Below are 22,492 nucleotides of genomic sequence, written 5' to 3'. Positions count from 1 at the left end.
GTACCCAGCCTGCCTCTCTCTCTCTCCTCCCTCCCCTCCATGGGGCTGTCACAGCTGCCAGTACCCAGCCTGCCTCTCTCTCTCTCCTCCCTCCCCTCCATGAGGCTGTCACACAGCTGTAGATACCCAGCCTGCCTCTCACTCCCTCCTCCCTCCCCTCCATGGGGCTGTCACAGCTGCCAGTACCCAGCCTGCCTCTCTCTCTCTCCTCCCTCCCCTCCATGAGTCTGTCACAGCTGCCAGTACCCAGCCTGCCTCTCTCTCTCTCCTCCCTCCCCTCCATGAGGCTGTCACAGCTGCCAGTACCCAGCCTGGCTCTCTCTCTCTCCTCCCTCCCCTCCATGGGGCTGTCACAGCTGCCAGTATCCAGCCTTCCGGTACCCAGCCTGCCTCTCTCTCTCCTCCCTCCCTCCCCTCCATGGGGCTGTCACAGCTGCCAGTACCCAGCCTGCCTCTCTCTCCCTCCTCCCTCCCCTCCATGGGGCTGTCACAGCTGCCAGTACCCAGCCTGCCTCTCTCTCTCTCCTCCCTCCCCTCCATGGGGCTGTCACAGCTGCCAGTACCCAGCCTGCCTCTCTCTCTCCTCCCTCCCCTCCATGGGGCTGTCACAGCTGCCAGTACCCAGCCTGCCTCTCTCTCTCTCCTCCCTCCCCTCCATGGGGCTGTCACAGCTGCCAGTACCCAGCCTGCCTCTCTCTCTCTCCTCCTCCCCTCCATGGGGCTGTCACAGCTGCCAGTACCCAGCCTGCCTCTCTCTCTCCTCCCTCCCTCCCCTCCATGGGGCTGTCACCGCTGCCAGTACCCAGCCTGCCTCTCTCTCCTCCTCCCTCCCCTCCATGGGGCTGTCACAGCTGCCAGTACCCAGCCTGCCTCTCTCTCTCTCCTCCCTCCCCTCCATGGGGCTGTCACAGCTGCCAGTACCCAGCCTGCCCTCTCTCTCTCTCCTCCCTCCCCTCCATGGGGCTGTCACAGCTGCCAGTACCCAGCCTGCCTCTCTCTCCCTCCTCCCTCCCCTCCATGGGGCTGTCACAGCTGCCAGTACCCAGCCTGCCTCTCTCTCTCTCCTCCCTCCCTCCCCTCCATGGGGCTGTCACCGCTGCCAGTACCCAGCCTGCCTCTCTCTCTCTCTCCTCCCTCCCTCCCCTCCATGGGGCTGTCACAGCTGCCAGTACCCAGCCTGCCTCTCTCTCTCTCCTCCCTCCCCTCCATGGGGCTGTCACAGCTGCCAGTACCCAGCCTGCCTCTCTCTCTCCTCCCTTCCCTCCATGGGGCTGTCACAGCTGCCAGTACCCAGCCTGCCTCTCTCTCTCTCCTCCCTCCCCTCCATGGGGCTGTCACAGCTGCCAGTACTCAGCCTGCCTCTCTCTCTCCTCCCTCCCTCCCTCCCCTCCATGGGGCTGTCACAGCTGCCAGTACCCAGCCTGCCTCTCTCTCTCCTCCCTCCCTCCCCTCCATGGGGCTGTCACAGCTGCCAGTACCCAGCCTGCCTCTCTCTCTCCTCCCTCCCTCCCCTCCATGGGGCTGTCACAGCTGCCAGTACCCAGCCTGCCTCTCTCTCTCCTCCCTCCCCTCCATGGGGCTGTCACAGCTGCCAGTACCCAGCCTGCCTCTCTCTCTCCCTCCTCCCTCCCGTCCATGGGGCTGTCACAGCTGCCAGTACCTAGCCTGCCTCTCTCTCTCTCCTCCCCTCCATGGGGCTGTCATAGCTGCCAGTACCCAGCCTGCCTCTCTCTCTCTCTCCTCCCTCCCTCCCCTCCATGGGGCTGTCACAGCTGCCAGTACCCAGCCTGCCTCTCTCTCTCTCCTCCCTCCCCTCCATGGGGCTGTCACAGCTGCCAGTACCCAGCCTGCCTCTCTCTCTCTCCTCCCTCCCCTCCATGGGGCTGTCACAGCTGCCAGTACCCAGCCTGCCTCTCTCTCTCTCCTCCCTCCCCTCCATGGGGCTGTCACAGCTGCCAGTACCCAGCCTGCCTCTCTCTCTCTCCTCCCTCCCTCCCCTCCCCTCCATGGGGCTGTCACAGTTGCCAGTACCCAGCCTGCCTCTCTCTCTCCTCCCTCCCTCCCCTCCATGGGGCTGTCACAGCTGCCAGTACCCAGCCTGCCTCTCTCCGAGCTGGGAGCCATTAGCAGGCAGACAATGGCTGCAGGAGGGCTCTGCTTCTGCATCCCTGCCCCCTTCTGCCCCTGGTAGCGTTTCAGCGCTTTGGGATGAGGATCCCTGCTGCCGGCTCTCGGCCTCTCAGGTAAGGGACAGTCGGGGACCCTCCCTGCACTCGGACACCTTCCCTTTCTCCCCCCCCCCCTAATCCTGGGGGCTAGGTCTGACCCGTTTGCAGGTCCTGATTTCATATAAGAGGGGAGGGAGACAGCCAGGATGGAGCCGGGGCTCTGTGAGCCGCAGGGAGGAGGAGGAGGCTGAGCCCTCCTGGGCAGGGACAGCCGAAGAGCAGCTGCAATCTCGCGGCCGCATGGGCCCGGGTCGCCTCTGGGGGGGGGGGGGGTCTCTTACGCAGGCGCGGTTCAGTCCCAGCTGTCACAGCCCCGCGCGTGATCAGAGCCATCAAGGGCTCCAGTTCTGGTGCTGAACGTGCACCCCAGTGCATTCTGGGATTTGCAGTCCCACTTCTAGCCCAAGAAATGAGCAGCGCACGGCACAAGGAGAAGAGGGTCAGAAAGCCAGGACTGAGCTCAAAAACACTCCCAGCAGCGAGGGGAGGGCACCCAGCAAGATGAAAGCAGTTCCGAGGTAGCTCCCCCCGTGACAGCAAACCTGCAGGGTGCAGTCTCCCAGGGTGTGAGGCTGGGAGTATCAAGCCTAAGTGAAGTGTCAGCCCGGGTGCAGTCTCTCAGGGTGAGGCTGGGAGTATCAAGCCTAAGTGAAGTGTCAGCCCGGGTGCAGTCTCTCAGGGTGTGAGGCTGGGAGTATCAAGCCTAAGTGAAGTGTCAGCCCGGGTGCAGTCTCTCAGGGTGTGAGGCTGGGAGTATCAAGCCTAAGTGAAGTGTCAGCCCGGGTGCAGTCTCTCACGGTGTGAGGCTGGGAGTATCAAGCCTAAGTGAAGTGTCAGCCCGGCTGCAGTCTCTCTGTGTGAGGCTGGGAGTATCAAGCCTAAGTGAAGTGTCAGCCCGGGTGCAGTCTCTCACGGTGTGAGGCTGGGAGTATCAAGCCTAAGTGAAGTGTCAGCCCGGGTGCAGTCTCTCAGGGTGTGAGGCTGGGAGTATCAAGCCTAAGTGAAGTGTCAGCCCGGGTGCAGTCTCTCAGAGTGTGAGGCTGGGAGTATCAAGCCTAAGTGAAGTGTCAGCCCGGGTGCAGTCTCTCTGCGTGAGGCTGGGAGTATCAAGCCTAAGTGAAGTGTCAGCCCGGGTGCAGTCTCTCAGGGTGTGAGGCTGGGAGTATCAAGCCTAAGTGAAGTGTCAGCCCGGGTGCAGTCTCTCAGGGTGTGAGGCTGGGAGTATCAAGCCTAAGTGAAGTGTCAGCCCGGGTGCAGTCTCCCAGGGTGTGAGGCTGGGAGTATCAAGCCTAAGTGAAGTGTCAGCCCGGGTGCAGTCTCTCAGGGTGTGAGGCTGGGAGTATCAAGCCTAAGTGAAGTGTCAGCCCGGGTGCAGTCTCTCAGGGTGTGAGGCTGGGAGTATCAAGCCTAAGTGAAGTGTCAGCCCGGGTGCAGTCTCTCAGGGAGTGAGGCTGGGAGTATCAAGCCTAAGTGAAGTGTCAGCCCGGGTGCAGTCTCTCAGGGTGTGAGGCTGGGAGTATCAAGCCTAAGTGAAGTGTCAGCCCGGGTGCAGTCTCTCAGGGTGTGAGGCTGGGAGTATCAAGCCTAAGTGAAGTGTCAGCCCGGGTGCAGTCTCTCAGGGTGTGAGGCTGGGAGTATCAAGCCTAAGTGAAGTGTCAGCCCGGGTGCAGTCTCTCAGGGTGTGAGGCTGGGAGTATCAAGCCTAAGTGAAGTGTCAGCCCGGGTGCAGTCTCTCAGGTGTGAGGCTGGGAGTATCAAGCCTAAGTGAAGTGTCAGCCCGGGTGCAGTCTCTCAGGGTGTGAGGCTGGGAGTATCAAGCCTAAGTGAAGTGTCAGCCCGGGTGCAGTCTCTCAGGGTGTGAGGCTGGGAGTATCAAGCCTAAGTGAAGTGTCAGCCCGGGTGCAGTCTCTCAGGGTGTGAGGCTGGGAGTATCAAGCCTAAGTGAAGTGTCAGCCCGGGTGCAGTCTCTCAGGGTGTGAGGCTGGGAGTATCAAGTCTAAGTGAAGTGTCAGCCCGGGTGCAGTCTCTCAGGGTGTGAGGCTGGGAGTATCAAGCCTAAGTGAAGTGTCAGCCCGGGTGCAGTCTCTCAGGGTGTGAGGCTGGGAGTATCAAGCCTAAGTGAAGTGTCAGCCCGGGTGCAGTCTCTCAGGGTGTGAGGCTGGGAGTATCAAGCCTAAGTGAAGTGTCAGCCCGGGTGCAGTCTCTCAGGGTGTGAGGCTGGGAGTATCAAGCCTAAGTGAAGTGTCAGCCCGGGTGCAGTCTCTCTGTGTGAGGCTGGGAGTATCAAGCCTAAGTGAAGTGTCAGCCCGGGTGCAGTCTCTCAGGGTGTGAGGCTGGGAGTATCAAGCCTAAGTGAAGTGTCAGCCCGGGTGCAGTCTCTCAGGGTGTGAGGCTGGGAGTATCAAGCCTAAGTGAAGTGTCAGCCCGGGTGCAGTCTCTCAGGGTGTGAGGCTGGGAGTATCAAGCCTAAGTGAAGTGTCAGCCCGGGTGCAGTCTCTCAGGGTGTGAGGCTGGGAGTATCAAGCCTAAGTGAAGTGTCAGCCCGGGTGCAGTCTCTCAGGGTGTGAGGCTGGGAGTATCAAGCCTAAGTGAAGTGTCAGCCCGGGTGCAGTCTCTCACGGGTGTGAGGCTGGGAGTATCAAGCCTAAGTGAAGTGTCAGCCCGGGTGCAGTCTCTCAGGGTGTGAGGCTGGGAGTATCAAGCCTAAGTGAAGTGTCAGCCCGGGCTGCAGTCTCTCAGGGTGTGAGGCTGGGAGTATCAAGCCTAAGTGAAGTGTCAGCCCGGCTGCAGTCTCTCAGGGTGTGAGGCTGGGAGTATCAAGCCTAAGTGAAGTGTCAGCCCGGGTGCAGTCTCTCAGGGTGTGAGGCTGGGAGTATCAAGCCTAAGTGAAGTGTCAGCCCGGGTGCAGTCTCTCAGGGTGTGAGGCTGGGAGTATCAAGCCTAAGTGAAGTGTCAGCCCGGCTGCAGTCTCTCAGGGTGTGAGGCTGGGAGTATCAAGCCTAAGTGAAGTGTCAGCCCGGGTGCAGTCTCTCTGTGTGAGGCTGGGAGTATCAAGCCTAAGTGAAGTGTCAGCCCGGGTGCAGTCTCTCAGGGTGTGAGGCTGGGAGTATCAAGCCTAAGTGAAGTGTCAGCCCGGGTGCAGTCTCTCAGGGTGTGAGGCTGGGAGTATCAAGCCTAAGTGAAGTGTCAGCCCGGGTGCAGTCTCTCAGGGTGTGAGGCTGGGAGTATCAAGCCTAAGTGAAGTGTCAGCCCGGGTGCAGTCTCTCAGGGTGTGAGGCTGGGAGTATCAAGCCTAAGTGAAGTGTCAGCCCGGGTGCAGTCTCTCAGGGTGTGAGGCTGCGAGTATCAAGCCTAAGTGAAGTGTCAGCCCGGGTGCAGTCTCTCAGGGTGTGAGGCTGGGAGTATCAAGCCTAAGTGAAGTGTCAGCCCGGGTGCAGTCTCTCAGGGTGTGAGGCTGCGAGTATCAAGCCTAAGTGAAGTGTCAGCCCGGGTGCAGTCTCTCAGGGTGTGAGGCTGGGAGTATCAAGCCTAAGTGAAGTGTCAGCCCGGGTGCAGTCTCTCAGGGTGTGAGGCTGGAAGTATCAAGCCTAAGTGAAGTGTCAGCCCGGCTGCAGTCTCTCAGGGTGTGAGGCTGGGAGTATCAAGCCTAAGTGAAGTGTCAGCCCGGCTGCAGTCTCTCAGGGTGTGAGGCTGGGAGTATCAAGCCTAAGTGAAGTGTCAGCCCGGCTGCAGTCTCTCAGGGTGTGAGGCTGGGAGTATCAAGCCTAAGTGAAGTGTCAGCCCGGGTGCAGTCTCTCTGTGTGAGGCTGGGAGTATCAAGCCTAAGTGAAGTGTCAGCCCGGGTGCAGTCTCTCAGGGTGTGAGGCTGGGAGTATCAAGCCTAAGTGAAGTGTCAGTCCGGGTGCAGTCTCTCAGGGTGTGAGGCTGGGAGTATCAAGCCTAAGTGAAGTGTCAGCCCGGGTGCAGTCTCTCAGGGTGTGAGGCTGGGAGTATCAAGCCTAAGTGAAGTGTCAGCCCGGGTGCAGTCTCTCAGGGTGTGAGGCTGGGAGTATCAAGCCTAAGTGAAGTGTCAGCCCGGCTGCAGTCTCTCAGGGTGTGAGGCTGGGAGTATCAAGCCTAAGTGAAGTGTCAGCCCGGGTGCAGTCTCTCAGGGTGTGAGGCTGGGAGTATCAAGCCTAAGTGAAGTGTCAGCCCGGGTGCAGTCTCTCAGGGTGTGAGGCTGGGAGTATCAAGCCTAAGTGAAGTGTCAGCCCGGGTGCAGTCTCTCAGGGTGTGAGGCTGGGAGTATCAAGCCTAAGTGAAGTGTCAGCCCGGCTGCAGTCTCTCAGGGTGTGAGGCTGGGAGTATCAAGCCTAAGTGAAGTGTCAGCCCGGGTGCAGTCTCTCTGTGTGAGGCTGGGAGTATCAAGCCTAAGTGAAGAGTCATCCCGGGTGCAGTCTCTCAGGGTGTGAGGCTGGGAGTATCAAGCCTAAGTGAAGTGTCAGCCCGGGTGCAGTCTCTCAGGGTGTGAGGCTGGGAGTATCAAGCCTAAGTGAAGTGTCAGCCCGGGTGCAGTCTCTCAGGGTGTGAGGCTGGGAGTATCAAGCCTAAGTGAAGTGTCAGCCCGGGTGTAGTCTCTCTGCGTGACGCTGGGAGTATCAAGCCTAAGTGAAGTGTCAGCCCGGGTGCAGTCTCTCTGTGTGAGGCTGGGAGTATCAAGCCTAAGTGAAGTGTCAGTCCGGGTGCAGTCTCTCAGGGTGTGAGGCTGGGAGTATCAAGCCTAAGTGAAGTGTCAGCCCGGGTGCAGTCTCTCAGGGTGTGAGGCTGGGAGTATCAAGCCTAAGTGAAGTGTCAGCCCGGGTGCAGTCTCTCAGGGTGTGAGGCTGGGAGTATCAAGCCTAAGTGAAGTGTCAGCCCGGGTGCAGTCTCTCAGGGTGTGAGGCTGGGAGTATCAAGCCTAAGTGAAGTGTCAGCCCGGGTGCAGTCTCTCAGAGTGTGAGGCTGGGAGTATCAAGCCTAAGTGAAGTGTCAGCCCGGGTGCAGTCTCTCAGAGTGTGAGGCTGGGAGTATCAAGCCTAAGTGAAGTGTCAGCCTGGGTGCAGTCTCTCAGGGTGTGAGGCTGGGAGTATCAAGCCTAAGTGAAGTGTCAGCCCGGGTGCCGTCTCTCTGTGTGAGGCTGGGAGTATCAAGCCTAAGTGAAGTGTCAGCCCGGGTGCAGTCTCTCAGGGTGTGAGGCTGGGAGTATCAAGCCTAAGTGAAGTGTCAGCCCGGGTGCAGTCTCTCAGGGTGTGAGGCTGGGAGTATCAAGCCTAAGTGAAGTGTCAGTCCGGGTGCAGTCTCTCAGGGAGTGAGGCTGGGAGTATCAAGCCTAAGTGAAGTGTCAGCCCGGGTGCAGTCTCTCTGTGTGAGGCTGGGTGTATCAAGCCTAAGTGAAGTGTCAGCCCGGGTGCAGTCTCTCAGGGTGTGAGGCTGGGAGTATCAAGCCTAAGTGAAGTGTCAGCCCGGGTGCAGTCTCTCAGGGTGTGAGGCTGGGAGTATCAAGCCTAAGTGAAGTGTCAGCCCGGGTGCAGTCTCTCAGGGTGTGAGGCTGGGAGTATCAAGCCTAAGTGAAGTGTCAGCCCGGGTGCAGTCTCTCAGAGTGTGAGGCTGGGAGTATCAAGCCTAAGTGAAGTGTCAGCCCGGATGCAGTCTCTCTGTGTGAGGCTGGGAGTATCAAGCCTAAGTGAAGTGTCAGCCCGGGTGCAGTCTCTCAGGGTGTGAGGCTGGGAGTATCAAGCCTAAGTGAAGTGTCAGCCCGGGTGCAGTCTCTCAGGGTGTGAGGCTGGGAGTATCAAGCCTAAGTGAAGTGTCAGCCCGTGTGCAGTCTCTCAGGGTGTGAGGCTGGGAGTATCAAGCCTAAGTGAAGTGTCAGCCCGGGTGCAGTCTCTCAGAGTGTGAGGCTGGGAGTATCAAGCCTAAGTGAAGTGTCAGCCCGGGTGCAGTCTCTCAGAGTGTGAGGCTGGGAGTATCAAGCCTAAGTGAAGTGTCAGCCCGGGTGCAGTCTCTCAGGGTGTGAGGCTGGGAGTATCAAGCCTAAGTGAAGTGTCAGCCCGGGTGCAGTCTCTCAGGGTGTGAGGCTGGGAGTATCAAGCCTAAGTGAAGTGTCAGCCCGGGTGCAGTCTCTCAGGGTGTGAGGCTGGGAGTATCAAGCCTAAGTGAAGTGTCAGCCCGGGTGCAGTCTCTCAGAGTGTGAGGCTGGGAGTATCAAGCCTAAGTGAAGTGTCAGCCCGGGTGCAGTCTCTCAGGGTGTGAGGCTGGGAGTATCAAGCCTAAGTGAAGTGTCAGCCCGGATGCAGTCTCTCTGTGTGAGGCTGGGAGTATCAAGCCTAAGTGAAGTGTCAGCCCGGGTGCAGTCTCTCTGTGTGAGGCTGGGAGTATCAAGCCTAAGTGAAGTGTCAGCCCGGGTGCAGTCTCTCTGTGTGAGGCTGGGAGTATCAAGCCTAAGTGAAGTGTCAGCCCGGGTGCAGTCTCTCAGTGTGAGGCTGGGAGTATCAAGCCTAAGTGAAGTGTCAGCCCGGGTGCAGTCTCTCTGTGTGAGGCTGGGAGTATCAATCCTAAGTGAAGTGTCAGCCCGGGTGCGGTCTCTCTGTGTGAGGCTGGGAGTATCAAGCCTAAGTGAAGTGTCAGCCCGGGCGCAGTCTCTCAGGGTGTGATGCTGGGAGTATCCAGCCTAAGTGAAGTGTCAGCCCGGGTGCAGTCTCTCAGGGTGTGAGGCTGGGAGTATCAAGCCTAAGTGAAGTGTCAGCCCGGGTGCAGTCTCTCAGGGTGTGAGGCTGGGAGTATCAAGTCTAAGTGAAGTGTCAGCCCGGGTGCAGTCTCTCAGGGTGTGAGGCTGGGAGTATCAAGCCTAAGTGAAGTGTCAGCCCGGGTGCAGTCTCTCAGGGTGTGAGGCTGGGAGTATCAAGCCTAAGTGAAGTGTCAGCCCGGGTGCAGTCCCTCAGGGTGTGAGGCTGGGTGTATCAAGCCTAAGTGAAGTGTCAGCCCGTGTGCAGTCCCTCAGGGTGTGAGGCTGGGTGTATCAAGCCTAAGTGAAGTGTCAGCCCGTGTGCAGTCTCTCTATCAGCCCGAGTGCATGCTTTCAGAAATCATAGCATTATTAGGAGAGTATCAGGGTGCTAGGGGAGCACAGCGAGGGCTCTGTGTATGAGGAGAGGGTGACATTGTTAGAAAGTACTGTGAGGGTGCCACATTCTCAGAAAGCTTGACATTAGGAGAGTATCAGGTGACTAGAAGAATTCAGTGAAGGTGCTGAGCGATCAGAAGAGGGTGACATTGTCAGAGAGTGCAATGAGGGAGCTTAGCTATCAGGAGAGAGATGCATTGTTAGAGCATGCAGTGAGGGTGCTGAGCTATCAGGAGAGAGTTGCATTTTTAGAGCGTACGGTGAGGGGGCTGAGGTATCAGGAGAGCATGGCATTGTTAGAGCGTGCAATGAGGGTGCTGAGCTGTCAGGAGAGGGTGGCATTGTTAGAGCATTCAGTGAGGGTGCTGAGCTATCAGGAGAGGGTGACATTGTTAGAAAGTACAGTGAGGGTGCTGAGCTATCATGAGAGGGAGGAATTGTTAGAGCGTGCAGTGAGTGTGCTGAGCTATTAGGAGAGGGAGGTATTTTTAGAGCACAGTGAGTATGCTGAGCTGTCCAGAGAGGGTGAAATTGTTAGAGCGTGCAGTGAGGGAACTTAGCTATCGGGAGAGGGTGGCATTATTAGAGTGTGCAGTGAGGGTGCTGAGCTATCATGAGAGGGTGGCATTATTAGAGCTTGCAGTGAGGGAACCTCGCTATCGGGAGAGGGTGGCATTATTAGAGTGTGCAGTGAGGGTGCTGCGCTATGAGGCGTGTGTGACATTGTTAGAGAGTGCAATGAGGGCGTGAGCTATCAGGAGAGCGTGGCATTATTAGAGCATGCAGTGAGGGTGCTGCGCTGTCAGGAGTGTGTGACATTGTTAGAGCGTGCAGTGAGGTGCTGCGCTATCAGGAGATGGTGGCATTATTAGAGCACAGTGAGTGTGCTGAGCTATGCATGCAGTGAGGGTGCTGCGCTATCAGGAGTGTGTGACATTGTTAGAGCGTGCAGTGAGGGTGCTGCACTATCAGGAGTGTGTGACATTGTTAGAGCGTGCAGTGAGGGAGCTTAGCTACCAGGAGAGAGTGGCATTGTTAGAGCTTGCAGTGAGGGTGCTGAGCTATCAGGAGAGGGTGGCATTGTTAGAACATGCAGTGAGGGTGCTGAGATATCAGGAGAGGGTGGCTTTCTTAGAGCGTGCAGTGAGGGTGCTGAGCTATAAGGAGAGCGTGGCATTATTAGAGCATGCAGTGAGGGTGCTGAGCCATCAGGAGAGGGTGGCATTATTAGCGCAGCACCCTCACTGCACGCTCTATCAGGAATGTGTAACATTGTCAGAGAGTGCAGTGAGGGAGCTTAGCTATCAGGAGAGGGTGGCATTGTTAGAGCATGCAATGAGGGTGCTGAGCTATCAGCAGAGGGTGGCATTGTTAGAGCTTGCAGTGAGGGTGCTGAGCTATCAGGAGAGGGTGGCATTGTTAGAGCATGCAGTGAGGGTGCTGAGCTATCAGGAGAGGGTGACATTGTTATAGCATGCAGTGAGGGTGCTGAGCTATCAGGAGAGGGTGGCATTGTTAGAGGTGCAGTGAGGGTGCTGAGCTATCAGGAGAGGATGGGATTGTCAGAGAGTGCAGTGAGGGAGCTGAGCTCTCAGGAGAGGGTGGCATTGTTAGAGGTGCAGTGAGGGAGCTGAGCTCTCAGGAGAGGGTGGCATTGTTAGAGGTGCAGTGAGGGAGCTGAGCTATCAGGAGAGGGTGACATTGTCAGACAGTGCAGTGAGGGTGCTGAGCTATCAGGAGAGTATGACATTGTTAGAGCGTGCAGTGAGGGAGCTGAGCTATCAGGAGAGGGTGGCATTGTTAGAGAGTGCAGTGAGTGCTGAGCTATCAGGAGAGGGTGGCATTGTTAGAGGTGCAGTGAGGGAGCTGAGCTCTCAGGAGAGGGTGGCATTGTTAGAGAGTGCAGTGAGGGTGCTGAGCTATCAGGAGAGTATGACATTGTTAGAGCGTGCAGTGAGGGAGCTGAGCTATCAGGAGAGGATGGGATTGTCAGAGAGTGCAGTGAGGGAGCTGAGCTCTCAGGAGAGGGTGGCATTGTTAGAGGTGCAGTGAGGGAGCTGAGCTCTCAGGAGAGGGTGGCATTGTTAGAGGTGCAGTGAGGGAGCTGAGCTATCAGGAGAGGGTGACATTGTCAGACAGTGCAGTGAGGGTGCTGAGCTATCAGGAGAGTATGACATTGTTAGAGCGTGCAGTGAGGGAGCTGAGCTATCAGGAGAGGGTGGCATTGTTAGAGAGTGCAGTGAGTGCTGAGCTATCAGGAGAGGGTGGCATTGTTAGAGGTGCAGTGAGGGAGCTGAGCTCTCAGGAGAGGGTGGCATTGTTAGAGAGTGCAGTGAGGGAGCTGAGCTATCAGGAGAGGGTGACATTGTCAGACAGTGCAGTGAGGGTGCTGAGCTATCAGGAGAGTATGACATTGTTAGAGCGTGCAGTGAGGGAGCTGAGCTATCAGGAGAGGGTGGCATTGTTAGAGAGTGCAGTGAGTGCTGAGCTATCAGGAGAGGGTGGCATTGTTTAGAGCATGCAGTGAGGGTGCTGATCTATCAGAAGAGGGTGGCATTGTTGGAGGTGCAGTGAGGGTGCTGAGCTATCATGAGAGGGTGGCATTGTTAGAGCGTGCAGTGAGGGAGCTTAGGTATCAGGAGAGGGTGGCATTGTTAGAGCGTGCAGTGAGGGAGCTGAGCTATCAGGAGAGGGTGGCATTGTTAGAGAGTGCAGTGAGGGAGCTTAGGTATCAGGAGAGGGTGGCATTGTTAGAGCATGCAGTGAGGGAGCTTAGGTATCAGGAGAGGGTGGCATTGTTAGAGAGTGCAGTGAGGGAGCTTAGGTATCAGGAGAGGGTGGCATTGTTAGAGCGTGCAGTGAGGGAGCTGAGCTATCAGGAGAGGGTGGCATTGTTAGAGAGTGCAGTGAGGGAGCTTAGGTATCAGGAGAGGGTGGCATTGTTAGAGAGTGCAGTGAGGGAGCTTAGGTATCAGGAGAGGGTGGCATTGTTAGAGAGTGCAGTGAGGGAGCTTAGCTATCAGGAGAGGGTGGCATTGTTAGAGAGTGCAGTGAGGGAGCTGAGCTATCAGGAGAGGGTGGCATTGTTAGAGCGTGCAGTGAGGGAGCTTAGGTATCAGGAGAGGGTGGCCTTGTTAGAGAGTGCAGTGAGGGAGCTTAGCTATCAGGAGAGGGTGGCATTGTTAGAGAGTGCAGTGAGGGAGCTTAGCTATCAGGAGAGGGTGGCATTGTTAGAGAGTGCAGTGAGGGAGCTTAGGTATCAGGAGAGGGTGGCATTGTTAGAGAGTGCAGTGAGGGAGCTGAGCTATCAGGAGAGGGTGGCATTGTTAGAGAGTGCAGTGAGGGAGCTGAGCTATCAGGAGAGGGTGGCATTGTTAGAGCATGCAGTGAGGGAGCTGAGCTATCAGGAGAGGGTGGCATTGTTAGACCATGCAGTGAGGGAGCTGAGCTATCAGAGGGTGGCCTTGTTAGAGAGTGCAGTGAGGGAGCTTAGGTATCAGAAGAGGGTGGCATTGTTGGAGGTGCAGTGAGGGAGCTTAGCTATCAGAAGAGGGTGGCCTTGTTAGAGAGTGCAGTGAGGGAGCTTAGCTATCAGGAGAGGGTGGCCTTGTTAGAGAGTGCAGTGAGGGAGCTTAGGTATCAGGAGAGGGTGACATTGTTAGAGAGTGCAGTGAGGGAGCTTAGCTATCAGGAGAGGGTGGCCTTGTTAGAGAGTGCAGTGAGGGAGCTTAGGTATCAGAAGAGGGTGGCATTGTTGGAGGTGCAGTGAGGGTGCTGAGCTATCAGGAGAGGATGGGATTGTCAGAGAGTGCAGTGAGGGAGCTTAGGTATCAGGAGAGGGTGACATTGTTAAAGTACTAGTGGGTACTGTACTACTACCTAATGCTTCCAGACTAGCACCCGCCAACTACTTGGCATCTCCACCTTGTAGAGGGAAACCAGGTTTTTAATGCTCTCTAGAATGCGAGGTGGTTGGATTATTCTCTAAATTCTATGACAGTGGCGCTGCAAAGCGCGAACCTTGAAATGTGTTCTCCGCGCGATCTCCACAGAAGGAGGGGACGTGTGCCGCTGCTCTCTCAGGGGGCTCGTCCTGACAAGGGGTCATAATGGACTATTTCCTCCGCCGGTGCAAAGCACCGGCGTCGTAGGCTTGAGCTGGGCCCAGTACTCACCTGAGAGCCAGAGGGGGCCGCAGATTCATGGGGCAGTGTAGTGCTCTCGCCGCGGCATTTCCAGCTGCCCTCACAGGCTCACGGCAGCCAATTTAAAATTACTTTCAAGCACGCGTTGTGCGTGCAGTATATTGATGATGGCCACGTATGTCTCGCCAGCAATGGATGTCGGATGTGTCGGACCGAATCACAAGAGGCACCAAGCCACATCCCCTCCCCTCAGAAGCAAAAAGTGTTCTTCTCAAAGTGAGTGCACACTCAAGGGATGACAAGCATGCCTGCAAGCATCTGGAGCACTTCAGAAGCCCCGCCCCCCCAGTGATGATGATGTGGGCGGGGCTTGTATCGTCTCATCGCACAGGGGGGGGGGGGGGGGGGGCGGTGCTACGGATCCAGAGTGACTCCCAGCCCGGAAAAGCTGCCGATGTTTCCAAAGGTTAGCGAGAGTTGCCTTTGCCTACCGAAGTTACCGAAGAAGATAGGAAATGCCCCACACAGGGTCAGAGCAGGGGCCCATCATCCTGTCTCTGACGCCCCTTGCCCATAATCAGGGATAAGCGGGTCTATATGGCCTCCCTGCACCTTTCCAGGTTCTGCTCTCTCCTTCCTGAGACGGGACGATCGGAAGTGCACGCATCTCGGGGGCCACGGAATCCCGGTGCCTTCCGTTTCATTTTCCATTGCGTGCCTAGCGCTTCCTACGTTTTTTTCACCCCACACGCACCCTGAGCAAAGGATTTCTAAGAAATTGTCCACGATGACTCCAGGACTCTTCTGCTGGGCGTTGATGCCTGATGTGTGGAACCCGTCGTCGTGCACTCGCGGGTTGGACAAGCCTTCCCTACGGGCATCCCTTTTGCACGCGTCAACATTCGATTTCATCTGCCCAATCCCCCATCTCACAAGGTCCTCCTGTAATTTCTCGCGGTCGGCACTCTGAATAAAAGTTTTGTGTCGCCCGGGAATTGGATCGCCTCGCTCTTCACTCCTGTTTCCAGAGCACCTATGAACATATTAGAAAGCGCCGGTTCCCAGTAGCGATCTCCGGGGCACTCGACGTTTAACCTTTCTCCGTTGAGTCCTATCTACCGGTTCCCAAATCCACAACAGGACACTGCTTCCTATCCCATGACGTTTCAATTTCCTGAGGAGGGGGGGTCATCTCAAACGCTTTCCGGAAGTCCGGGTACGCTGTCTTCTTGTCCACCTATTTCTTAACCCTGTCAGAACTATGCACGGTTAATTTGGGAGTCCGCGATGGCCCTTGAATTTTGCAGCTTTGCCTTCACAGTCTTCCACCCAGAATTTAAATCGACAATTGGACCTGGTTTTCTATACGTTTACCCAACTTCGTTCAGTCCTTGACAGCCGGAAGAGGGACTGCTCCTAGTTACAGCCTGCTGGTGTAGAAGCGATACGAGGTCCTTGCACTGCATAATCCCAAAGGGTATTTCAAATCTCGTTAGGATTTTATCCAGAGCTTTCTCCTTTGCAATTCACAAAATTTCTCTCTTGTTGTCCAGCTCTGTTGCAAGCGCGTCATTGATTCGTTGCAGGCACTCTGTATATATATATATTTTGGCAATGTTTTATGTCGATATCTATACATGTTATAAACGCATAACACTGCGGAGAGTTTAGAAGCAGTGTGAACGAGGAGTGATTGATAAATAGATGTGTGTTTACTGTGCCGATTTTATTTTCGGAATAGTTTTGATATTCTTTGCCATTGTGTAATAAAGCCTGCAACATTAAGCATCTTTCGGATCGCTTCAAACATTTCCCTATTTTAGGGTTCTGTGAGGGATTTCCCATTTTAGGGAGCCACGCATCGTTTTATCTTTTATTTAAAGCTTAGATCCAATGCAAGAGAGAGAGAGCGAGAATCCTGGTTGGATCCACACCCACCTCTTCCCTTTTCTTTGCAGGACAGGAAGGAAGGTCACCACCCACGGCCCGAAGCCACGAGGTTGACGTGAGTGCGGCCGAGCCGCTCCAGCTCTCTCTATCCCCCAGGACAGCTTCCCTTTTGGGGGCTCCGTGGATTGGTGATAAATTCGGCAGGACGGAGATTAAGGGGGCAGCGGAGCTGAGAACCGGTGAGTGGCTGCGCTAGGCGTCTAGAGGAGCGCCGAAGGTGTCTCCTTGGGTGGTGATTTAGAGAGAGGCTCTTCCTGGACCTCCTCAGCCAGCTCCAGAGGGAGAAGGATCCCACCTCTCCATGCTGGCTGCTGCTGCACATTCCCCCTCCTCTCTCGCCTGCCACTTCCCACCTAACACCTGGGGGCTCTACTGTTAGGACTCTGTATTCAGGGGGGGACGGACAGGTCCTACCACTTCACCCCAGGACTGCACCACCTGTAGCCTCCTATCTCATGCTCGGTCAGGCTTCATCAAGCTCTCTTCCTCTTCAGTCTGCCCCCTCACCTCTCTCAACTTTCACCCCTCTCCATCTCTACCCCTTTCATTCTCCCTCTCTCTCTCATTTCCTCCAACCTCTCACCTCTCCAAATCACCCGGATCCCTTCCTCTCTCTTTCCCTCACCTCTCCAGCATTCTCCTATGCCCTCTCTCTCTCTCTGCCTCATCTCTCCAGCATTCCCGAATCCCTTCTCTCACCGCTTCAATTTCCTCCACCTCTTCTCTATTCCCCTGTCCATATCTCTCTCTCTCTCTCCCTCCATTATCACGCCAGCATTTTCCCGAGTCTTTCCTCTCACTCCAGTTTCCCTCATCTCTCAGCATCCCCCTCGATTCACACATGCTTCCTCCTGTCCTCCGCATGCTCTGAAGTTGGGCTGTGAATATCTTTTCCTAGGGCTTCATTTGGGACCTGCCATGAATCCTGCTATTTACCAGGAAGGAGAAAAGTACTGGATTTCCCTTTGTCTTTGGAGTAATGTTCTGTGTTTCTCTTGTTGCTACAGCTGACGGCAACCATGAATGGAAAGGCCAGGACTGGCGCACAAGCGATAAAGGCAGAGCCCCAGGAGATCCTGCGGGAGGAGGAGGAGGAGGAGGCAGAAGACTATTCCCAGTTCTCCGACGGGCTTGGCTACGATTGGATCCAGTGCAAGATTGAGGACATCGACGACGATTCGTATGGGGAGCAGAACCCAGGCACGGCAGCTCCCCGGGAGAGCCAAGACAGACCTTTTGTTTGTACAGAATGTGGGAAAACCTTCACGCACAAGCACAATCTCATGAAACACCAGAGGATCCATACGGGAGAGAGGCCCTATGTGTGCACTCAGTGCGGGAAAAGATTCATCCAGAAGCAGCACCTCAAGAAGCACCAGATCCTGCACACAGGAGAGAGACCTTTCTCATGCACTGAGTGTGGTAAAAGCTTCAGCCTGAAGCACAACCTGGTGACGCACAAGAGAATCCACACGGGGGAGAAACCCTATAACTGTGCTGAATGCGGGAGGGGCTTCAGTCGAAAAGAATCTCTCCTGACCCACCAGAGAGTTCACATACAACCTTCCCTCTTAGAAAAAGCAGTCCCGAGAGAAGAGAGCCCACAGCCTGCCAAAGGACTGGTGAGAGTAATTGATGTAGAGAAATTCCGGGAAGAGAAAACTCTCTCTGGGGTGAGACCCTACCGCTGTCCAGAATGTGGAAAAATTTTCAATCACAAGCAAAGTTTTATTAACCACTACCGAATTCACACAGGAGAGAGACCATTTCCCTGCCCTGAATGTGGGAAGAGCTTTGTACAGAAGCAGCATCTCACAAAGCACCAGAGAGTGCACACAGGGGAGAGGCCCTTTATGTGTACTGAATGTGGGAAATGCTTCAGTTTAAAGCACAACCTAATAACCCACCAGAAAATCCACACCGGAGAAAAACCATTTAACTGTGCTGAATGTGGTCGAGGATTCAGTCGAAAGGAAATTTTCCTCACACATCAGAAAACCCATACAGCAGAGAGGATGTTCATAGCAACTGTCAGCCCAAAACAAGATTTTATCTTTAAGGAAGAGGCGCAGGAGGAAGAGAAACATGTTATACATCCCCAAGGTGAGAAAAGCTTTCACCCTAAGGCAATCCCTCTCTCACAACAGGAAATGCTTCTGGAGGCTGCCGACGTGGGTGTGGAAGATTTTCACAATGAGAACCTTGCAATACCACAGCAGGAAACTCTTTCAAAAGTCTCTGATGTTAAAGTAGAACCTGAAGTACCTCTGGAAACCGAATTTGAATGTCTTCCAGAGGCTGCAGACCCAAGAACAGAACACTTCCAGCAAGAGATGCCTCAGATACTCCCTCAGCAAACTCTCCCAGAAATTACAGCAATAAAAGTAGAAACTGAAGGACCACTGGTAACAGATAACGAAATTCCTATGGAGGTAAAAACGGACATCTTTCGACCTGAGGTACACCTTACTACGGAAGAGGAAACACTGCCCAAAGTCTCAGACAGGTGTGGTTACAGCTGTGCCATCTGTGGAAAGAACTTCAGTCATAAGCATGGCCTCATAAACCATCTGCGAATACACACGGGAGAGCGGCCATTTTTATGCACAGATTGTGGGATGAGCTTCATACAGAAGCAACACCTTATAAAGCACCAGAGGCTGCACACGGGAGAGAGACCCTTTTCGTGTAGTGACTGTGGAAAAAGCTTCAGTCTGAAGCACAACCTGGTAACGCACAAGAGAATCCACACGGGAGAGAAACCCTATAAGTGTGCAGAATGTGAGAGGAGCTTCAATCGTAAGGGAACACTCAGAGCACACCAAAGAATCCACACCAGACCCAAAACTTTCACAATTACTTACTGTCACATGGACCATTTGGCCTCACCCAGTGAGACCCAGCAAGAAGAGAAACCCATAGTGCTAACACAGATTGGGAATGGCTTTTTCAATCCCAAGAAACTCCTAACGCAGCAGAAAGCTCTTTGGGGAATGAAACCATACACCTGTTCTGAATGTGGGAAGAGTTTCAACTACCAGCGTAGCCTTATGAGTCATCAACGATTCCATGGGAAAGAGACATCTTGTAGCGAGTGTGGAAAGGCTTTCAGTCAGAAGCAGCAGCTTGTTAAACACCAGAGACTGCACAGCGGCGAGAGACCCTTTCCTTGTACAGAGTGCGGGAAGAGCTTCATTCAGAAGCAACATCTGGCTAAGCACAGCAGGCTGCACACGGGAGAGAGACCCTTTGCATGTACAGAGTGTGGTAAAAGCTTCAGCCTGAAGCACAATCTGGTAACGCACAAGAGAATTCACACGGGGGAGAGGCCCTACAAGTGTGCAGAATGTGGGAAAGGCTTCAGTCGCAAGGAGTCTCTACTAACCCACCAGTGGGGCCACACACAAAAACCACTTGTGCCCAAGGACCTTTCACTCTTGGAGCAAATATCCCACCAAAAAGAAAGCCCACACCCATCCATGGGAGTTTTGCAAACTATCAGTCTGGAGAGAATCCCTGAGGAGGCGACAGTCTCAGACGTAACCCCCTATCATTGTCCAGAATGTGGGAAAACTTTCAATCACAAGCAAAGTTTTATTAACCACCACCAGATTCACACAGGAGAGAGACCATTTCCCTGCCCTAAATGTGGGAAAAGCTTTGTACAGAAGCAGCATCTCACAAAGCACCAGAGAGTACACACAGGAGAAAGATCCTTTGTGTGCAGTGAATGTGGGAAATGCTTCAGTTTAAAGCACAACCTAATAACCCACCAGAAAATCCACACCGGAGAAAAACCATTTAACTGTGCTGAATGTGGCCGAGGATTCAGCCGAAAGGAAATTTTCCTCACTCATCAGAAAACTCACACAGCAGACAGGATGTTCAGTGGCACTTTCAGCCCAATAGATGATTTTGTCTTGAAGGAAGAGGTGCAGGGGGAAGGGAAATGCATTACACATCCCCAAAGTGAGAAAAGCTTTCACCCCAATGCCATCCCACTCTCACAACAGAAAATGCTTCTAGATGCTGCAGACATGCAAGTGGTAGACTTTCACTATGAGGGCCCTGTAATACAGCAGGAAACTCTTCCAGAAGTCTCAGACAGGTGTGGTTACAGCTGTGCCATCTGTGGAAAGAACTTCAGTCATAAGCATGGCCTCATAAACCATCTGCGAATACATACGGGAGAACGGCCATTTTTATGCACAGAATGTGGGATGAGCTTCATACAGAAGCAACACCTTATAAAGCACCAGAGGCTGCACACAGGCGAGAGACCCTTTTCGTGTAGTGACTGTGGAAAAAGCTTCAGTCTGAAGCACAACCTGGTAACGCACAAGAGAATCCACACGGGGGAGAAACCCTATAAGTGTGCAGAATGTGAGAGGAGCTTCAATCGTAAGGGAACACTCAGAGCACACCAAAGAATCCACACCAGACCCAAAACTTTCACAATTACTTACTGTCACATGGACCATTTGGCCTCACCCAGTGAGACCCAGCAAGAAGAGAAACCCATAGTGCTAACACAGATTGGGAATGGCTTTTTCAATCCCAAGAAACTCCTAACGCAGCAGAAAGCTCTTTGGGGAATGAGACCATACACCTGTTCTGAATGTGGGAAGAGTTTCAACTACCAGCGTAGCCTTATGAGTCATCAACGATTCCATGGGAAAGAGACGTCTTTGACTTGTAGCGAGTGTGGAAAGGCTTTCAGTCAGAAGCAGCAGCTTGTTAAACACCAGAGACTGCACAGCGGCGAGAGACCCTTTCCTTGTACGGAGTGCGGGAAGAGCTTCATTCAGAAGCAACATCTGGCTAAGCACAGCAGGCTGCACACGGGAGAGAGACCCTTTGCATGTACGGAGTGTGGTAAAAGCTTCAGCCTGAAGCACAACCTGGTAACGCACAAGAGAATCCACACGGGGGAGAGGCCCTACAAGTGTGCAGAATGTGGGAAGGGCTTCAGTCGCAAGGAGTCTCTGCTCACGCATCAGAGGATCCACATGGGGCAGGAGCCATGCATGGATTCCTCCAGTAATAGGGAAATGCATCTTCTCTATGAGAAGGCAGTGCCAGAACAGCAATCTGTAACAGGAACCGAGATTGGAAATGGCTTTTTTAATCCCAAGAAGCTGCTGACTCAACAGAAAGCTTTTTCAGATATGGGGCCATACAAGTGTGCTGAATGTGGGAAGACGTTCAACTACAAACGCAGCCTTATGAGCCATCAACGACTCCACGTGGAGGAACTGCCCTTCGCCTGTATCCACTGTGGCAAGAGCTTCCGTCAGAAGCAGCAGCTTGTTAAACACCAGAGGCTGCACAGTGGCGAGAGGCCCTATCCTTGTACGGAGTGCGGGAAGAGCTTCATTCAGAAGCAACATCTGGCTAAGCACAGCAGGCTGCACACGGGAGAGAGACCCTTTGCATGTACGGAGTGTGGTAAAAGCTTCAGCCTGAAGCATAACCTGGTAACGCACAAGAGAATCCACACGGGGGAGAGGCCCTACAAGTGTGCAGAATGTGAGAGGAGCTTCAGCCGCAAGGAGTCTCTGGTCACACATCAGAGGATCCACTTGGGGCAGGAGGCATTCAGTGCTTCTTCCCATCAGAACAAACATTTGATCCTGCAGCGGGAGGTCCAGGAAGGAGAGAACGCAACCATATTGACTCAGGGTGGGAATAGTTTTCTTAACCCCGCAAAACTTCTGCCACAGCAGAAGACACTTTCGGGAAAGAGATCATACAATTGTGCTGTTTGTGGCAAGGACTTCAACCACAAGAACAGCCTCGTAAACCACCTTCGGATTCACACTGGAGAGAGGCCGTTCCTCTGCACAGAGTGTGGGAAGAGCTTCATTCAGAAGCAGCATCTTATAAAGCACCAGAGACTGCACACAGGAGAGAGACCCTTTGCTTGTACGGAGTGTGGTAAAAGCTTCAGCCTGAAGCACAACCTCATCACTCACCAGAGGATTCACACGGGGGAGAGGCCCTATGTGTGCAGTGACTGCGGAAGAAGTTTCAATCGCAAAGGGACACTTATTGCACACCAGAGGACCCACGGTTGCAACGTGCCCCTCTCATTCACCTGCAGTCTCCCAAGGGGAATGCCATGAAGCAGGAAGCCCTTGGATTGGGAAGCTGCCTTTGACTTCAACCCTGCTGCCTCTGCCCACCTAAAGGCCAAGTCAGGAGAGAGAGAGAACATAATTTTATTTAATATTGACAGAGCTTTATCTGCCACCAGCAAATCCTCTCCAGAGAGAGAGACACTTCATGCACTGAATGTGGGAACAACCTCATCTTGGAGGTCATAACTTCCCTTCCCCGATTTCTTCCCTGTTGTGGTGTGTTCAAAAACAAATAGACGAATAAAGGGGAGGTGGCATCCGATTTAACATACGCGCGTGCGTTAAGGTTATGCGAAAGGCCTTGAGCCACAAAATCGTTTTCCTGATGAACTTTCATTCCTTCGACGTATCATTCCGCTACGATGAATTTTAAGGACAGGTAATTTTACAAGCGAGCGTATCCTCCCCTGACACGATCGTGTTTCACACAAAGGGCTTCTCTGGGAGGGATAAGACGCTGCAATCACAAACAGAAAAGAGTAAATCAATAACCGTTAAATCTAAATTATACTTTTATAAACCCCACACAAAGAGAACTCAGATAACAAAAAACCCAAAACCTCATAACGTTTGCCAGCAGATTTGTGAACTCCCTTTATTGCAACGAGGCAGAATGACACCGAAGTAAAGACGCTTCTACCACCGAAAGATATAAACAGTGAAAAACCGCGGGACTCGGTGACGTGATCTAAATAGCCAATCCACTTAAAAATACATTTTGAATAGAGGCAATTTATATAAGAAATAAAAATATATATATATATATATTGTTTGCATTTCAAATGTTGTGATCTTTCTGATGTGGCACAAGAAGTCAATCACTGTTCAATACATTAAACCCCAAATTTTATTTGATCACAGACAACAAAAGAAACATTTAAATACTTT

General features: G+C 53.9%; 2 protein-coding genes across 2 annotated transcripts; both read left to right on the top strand.

Annotated features, from left to right (window-relative positions):
* The first annotated feature begins 804 nt into the window (after nucleotides 1-804).
* On the top strand, nucleotides 805-21,890 carry LOC115083441 (zinc finger protein 850-like). Its single transcript, XM_029587258.1, has 3 exons — nucleotides 805-2,243; nucleotides 15,473-15,643; nucleotides 16,472-21,890. Exon 3 carries the CDS (start codon nucleotides 16,484-16,486, stop codon nucleotides 21,587-21,589), a length of 5,106 nt encoding a protein of 1,701 aa, XP_029443118.1. The 5' UTR covers nucleotides 805-2,243; nucleotides 15,473-15,643; nucleotides 16,472-16,483; the 3' UTR covers nucleotides 21,590-21,890.
* LOC115085996 (meiosis-specific nuclear structural protein 1-like) lies at nucleotides 11,540-12,899 on the top strand. Its single transcript, XM_029592575.1, has 2 exons — nucleotides 11,540-11,774; nucleotides 11,914-12,899. The coding sequence occupies exons 1-2, from the start codon at nucleotides 11,540-11,542 to the stop codon at nucleotides 12,897-12,899; spliced, it is 1,221 nt and encodes a 406-aa protein (XP_029448435.1).
* Nucleotides 21,891-22,492: the final 602 nt, after the last annotated feature.

The sequence above is a fragment of the Rhinatrema bivittatum genome, chromosome 2 (genome assembly GCF_901001135.1).
Source record: "Rhinatrema bivittatum chromosome 2, aRhiBiv1.1, whole genome shotgun sequence".
NCBI lineage: Eukaryota > Metazoa > Chordata > Amphibia > Gymnophiona > Rhinatrematidae > Rhinatrema > Rhinatrema bivittatum.
Note: the sequence above shows the minus strand (reverse complement) of the source record. Positions and strands in the feature narration are given on the sequence as shown.

Bases quoted from the DNA above. Each gene is read 5' to 3' on its own strand.
- LOC115085996 (XM_029592575.1), top strand. From the start codon at position 11,540: ATGACATTGTTAGAGCGTGCAGTGAGGGAGCTGAGCTATCAGGAGAGG. The intron at 11,775-11,913 runs GTATGACATTGT...CTGATCTATCAG, and splicing joins GGTGCTGAGCTATCAGGAGA to AAGAGGGTGGCATTGTTGGA.
- LOC115083441 (XM_029587258.1), top strand. From the start codon at position 16,484: ATGAATGGAAAGGCCAGGACTGGCGCACAAGCGATAAAGGCAGAGCCC.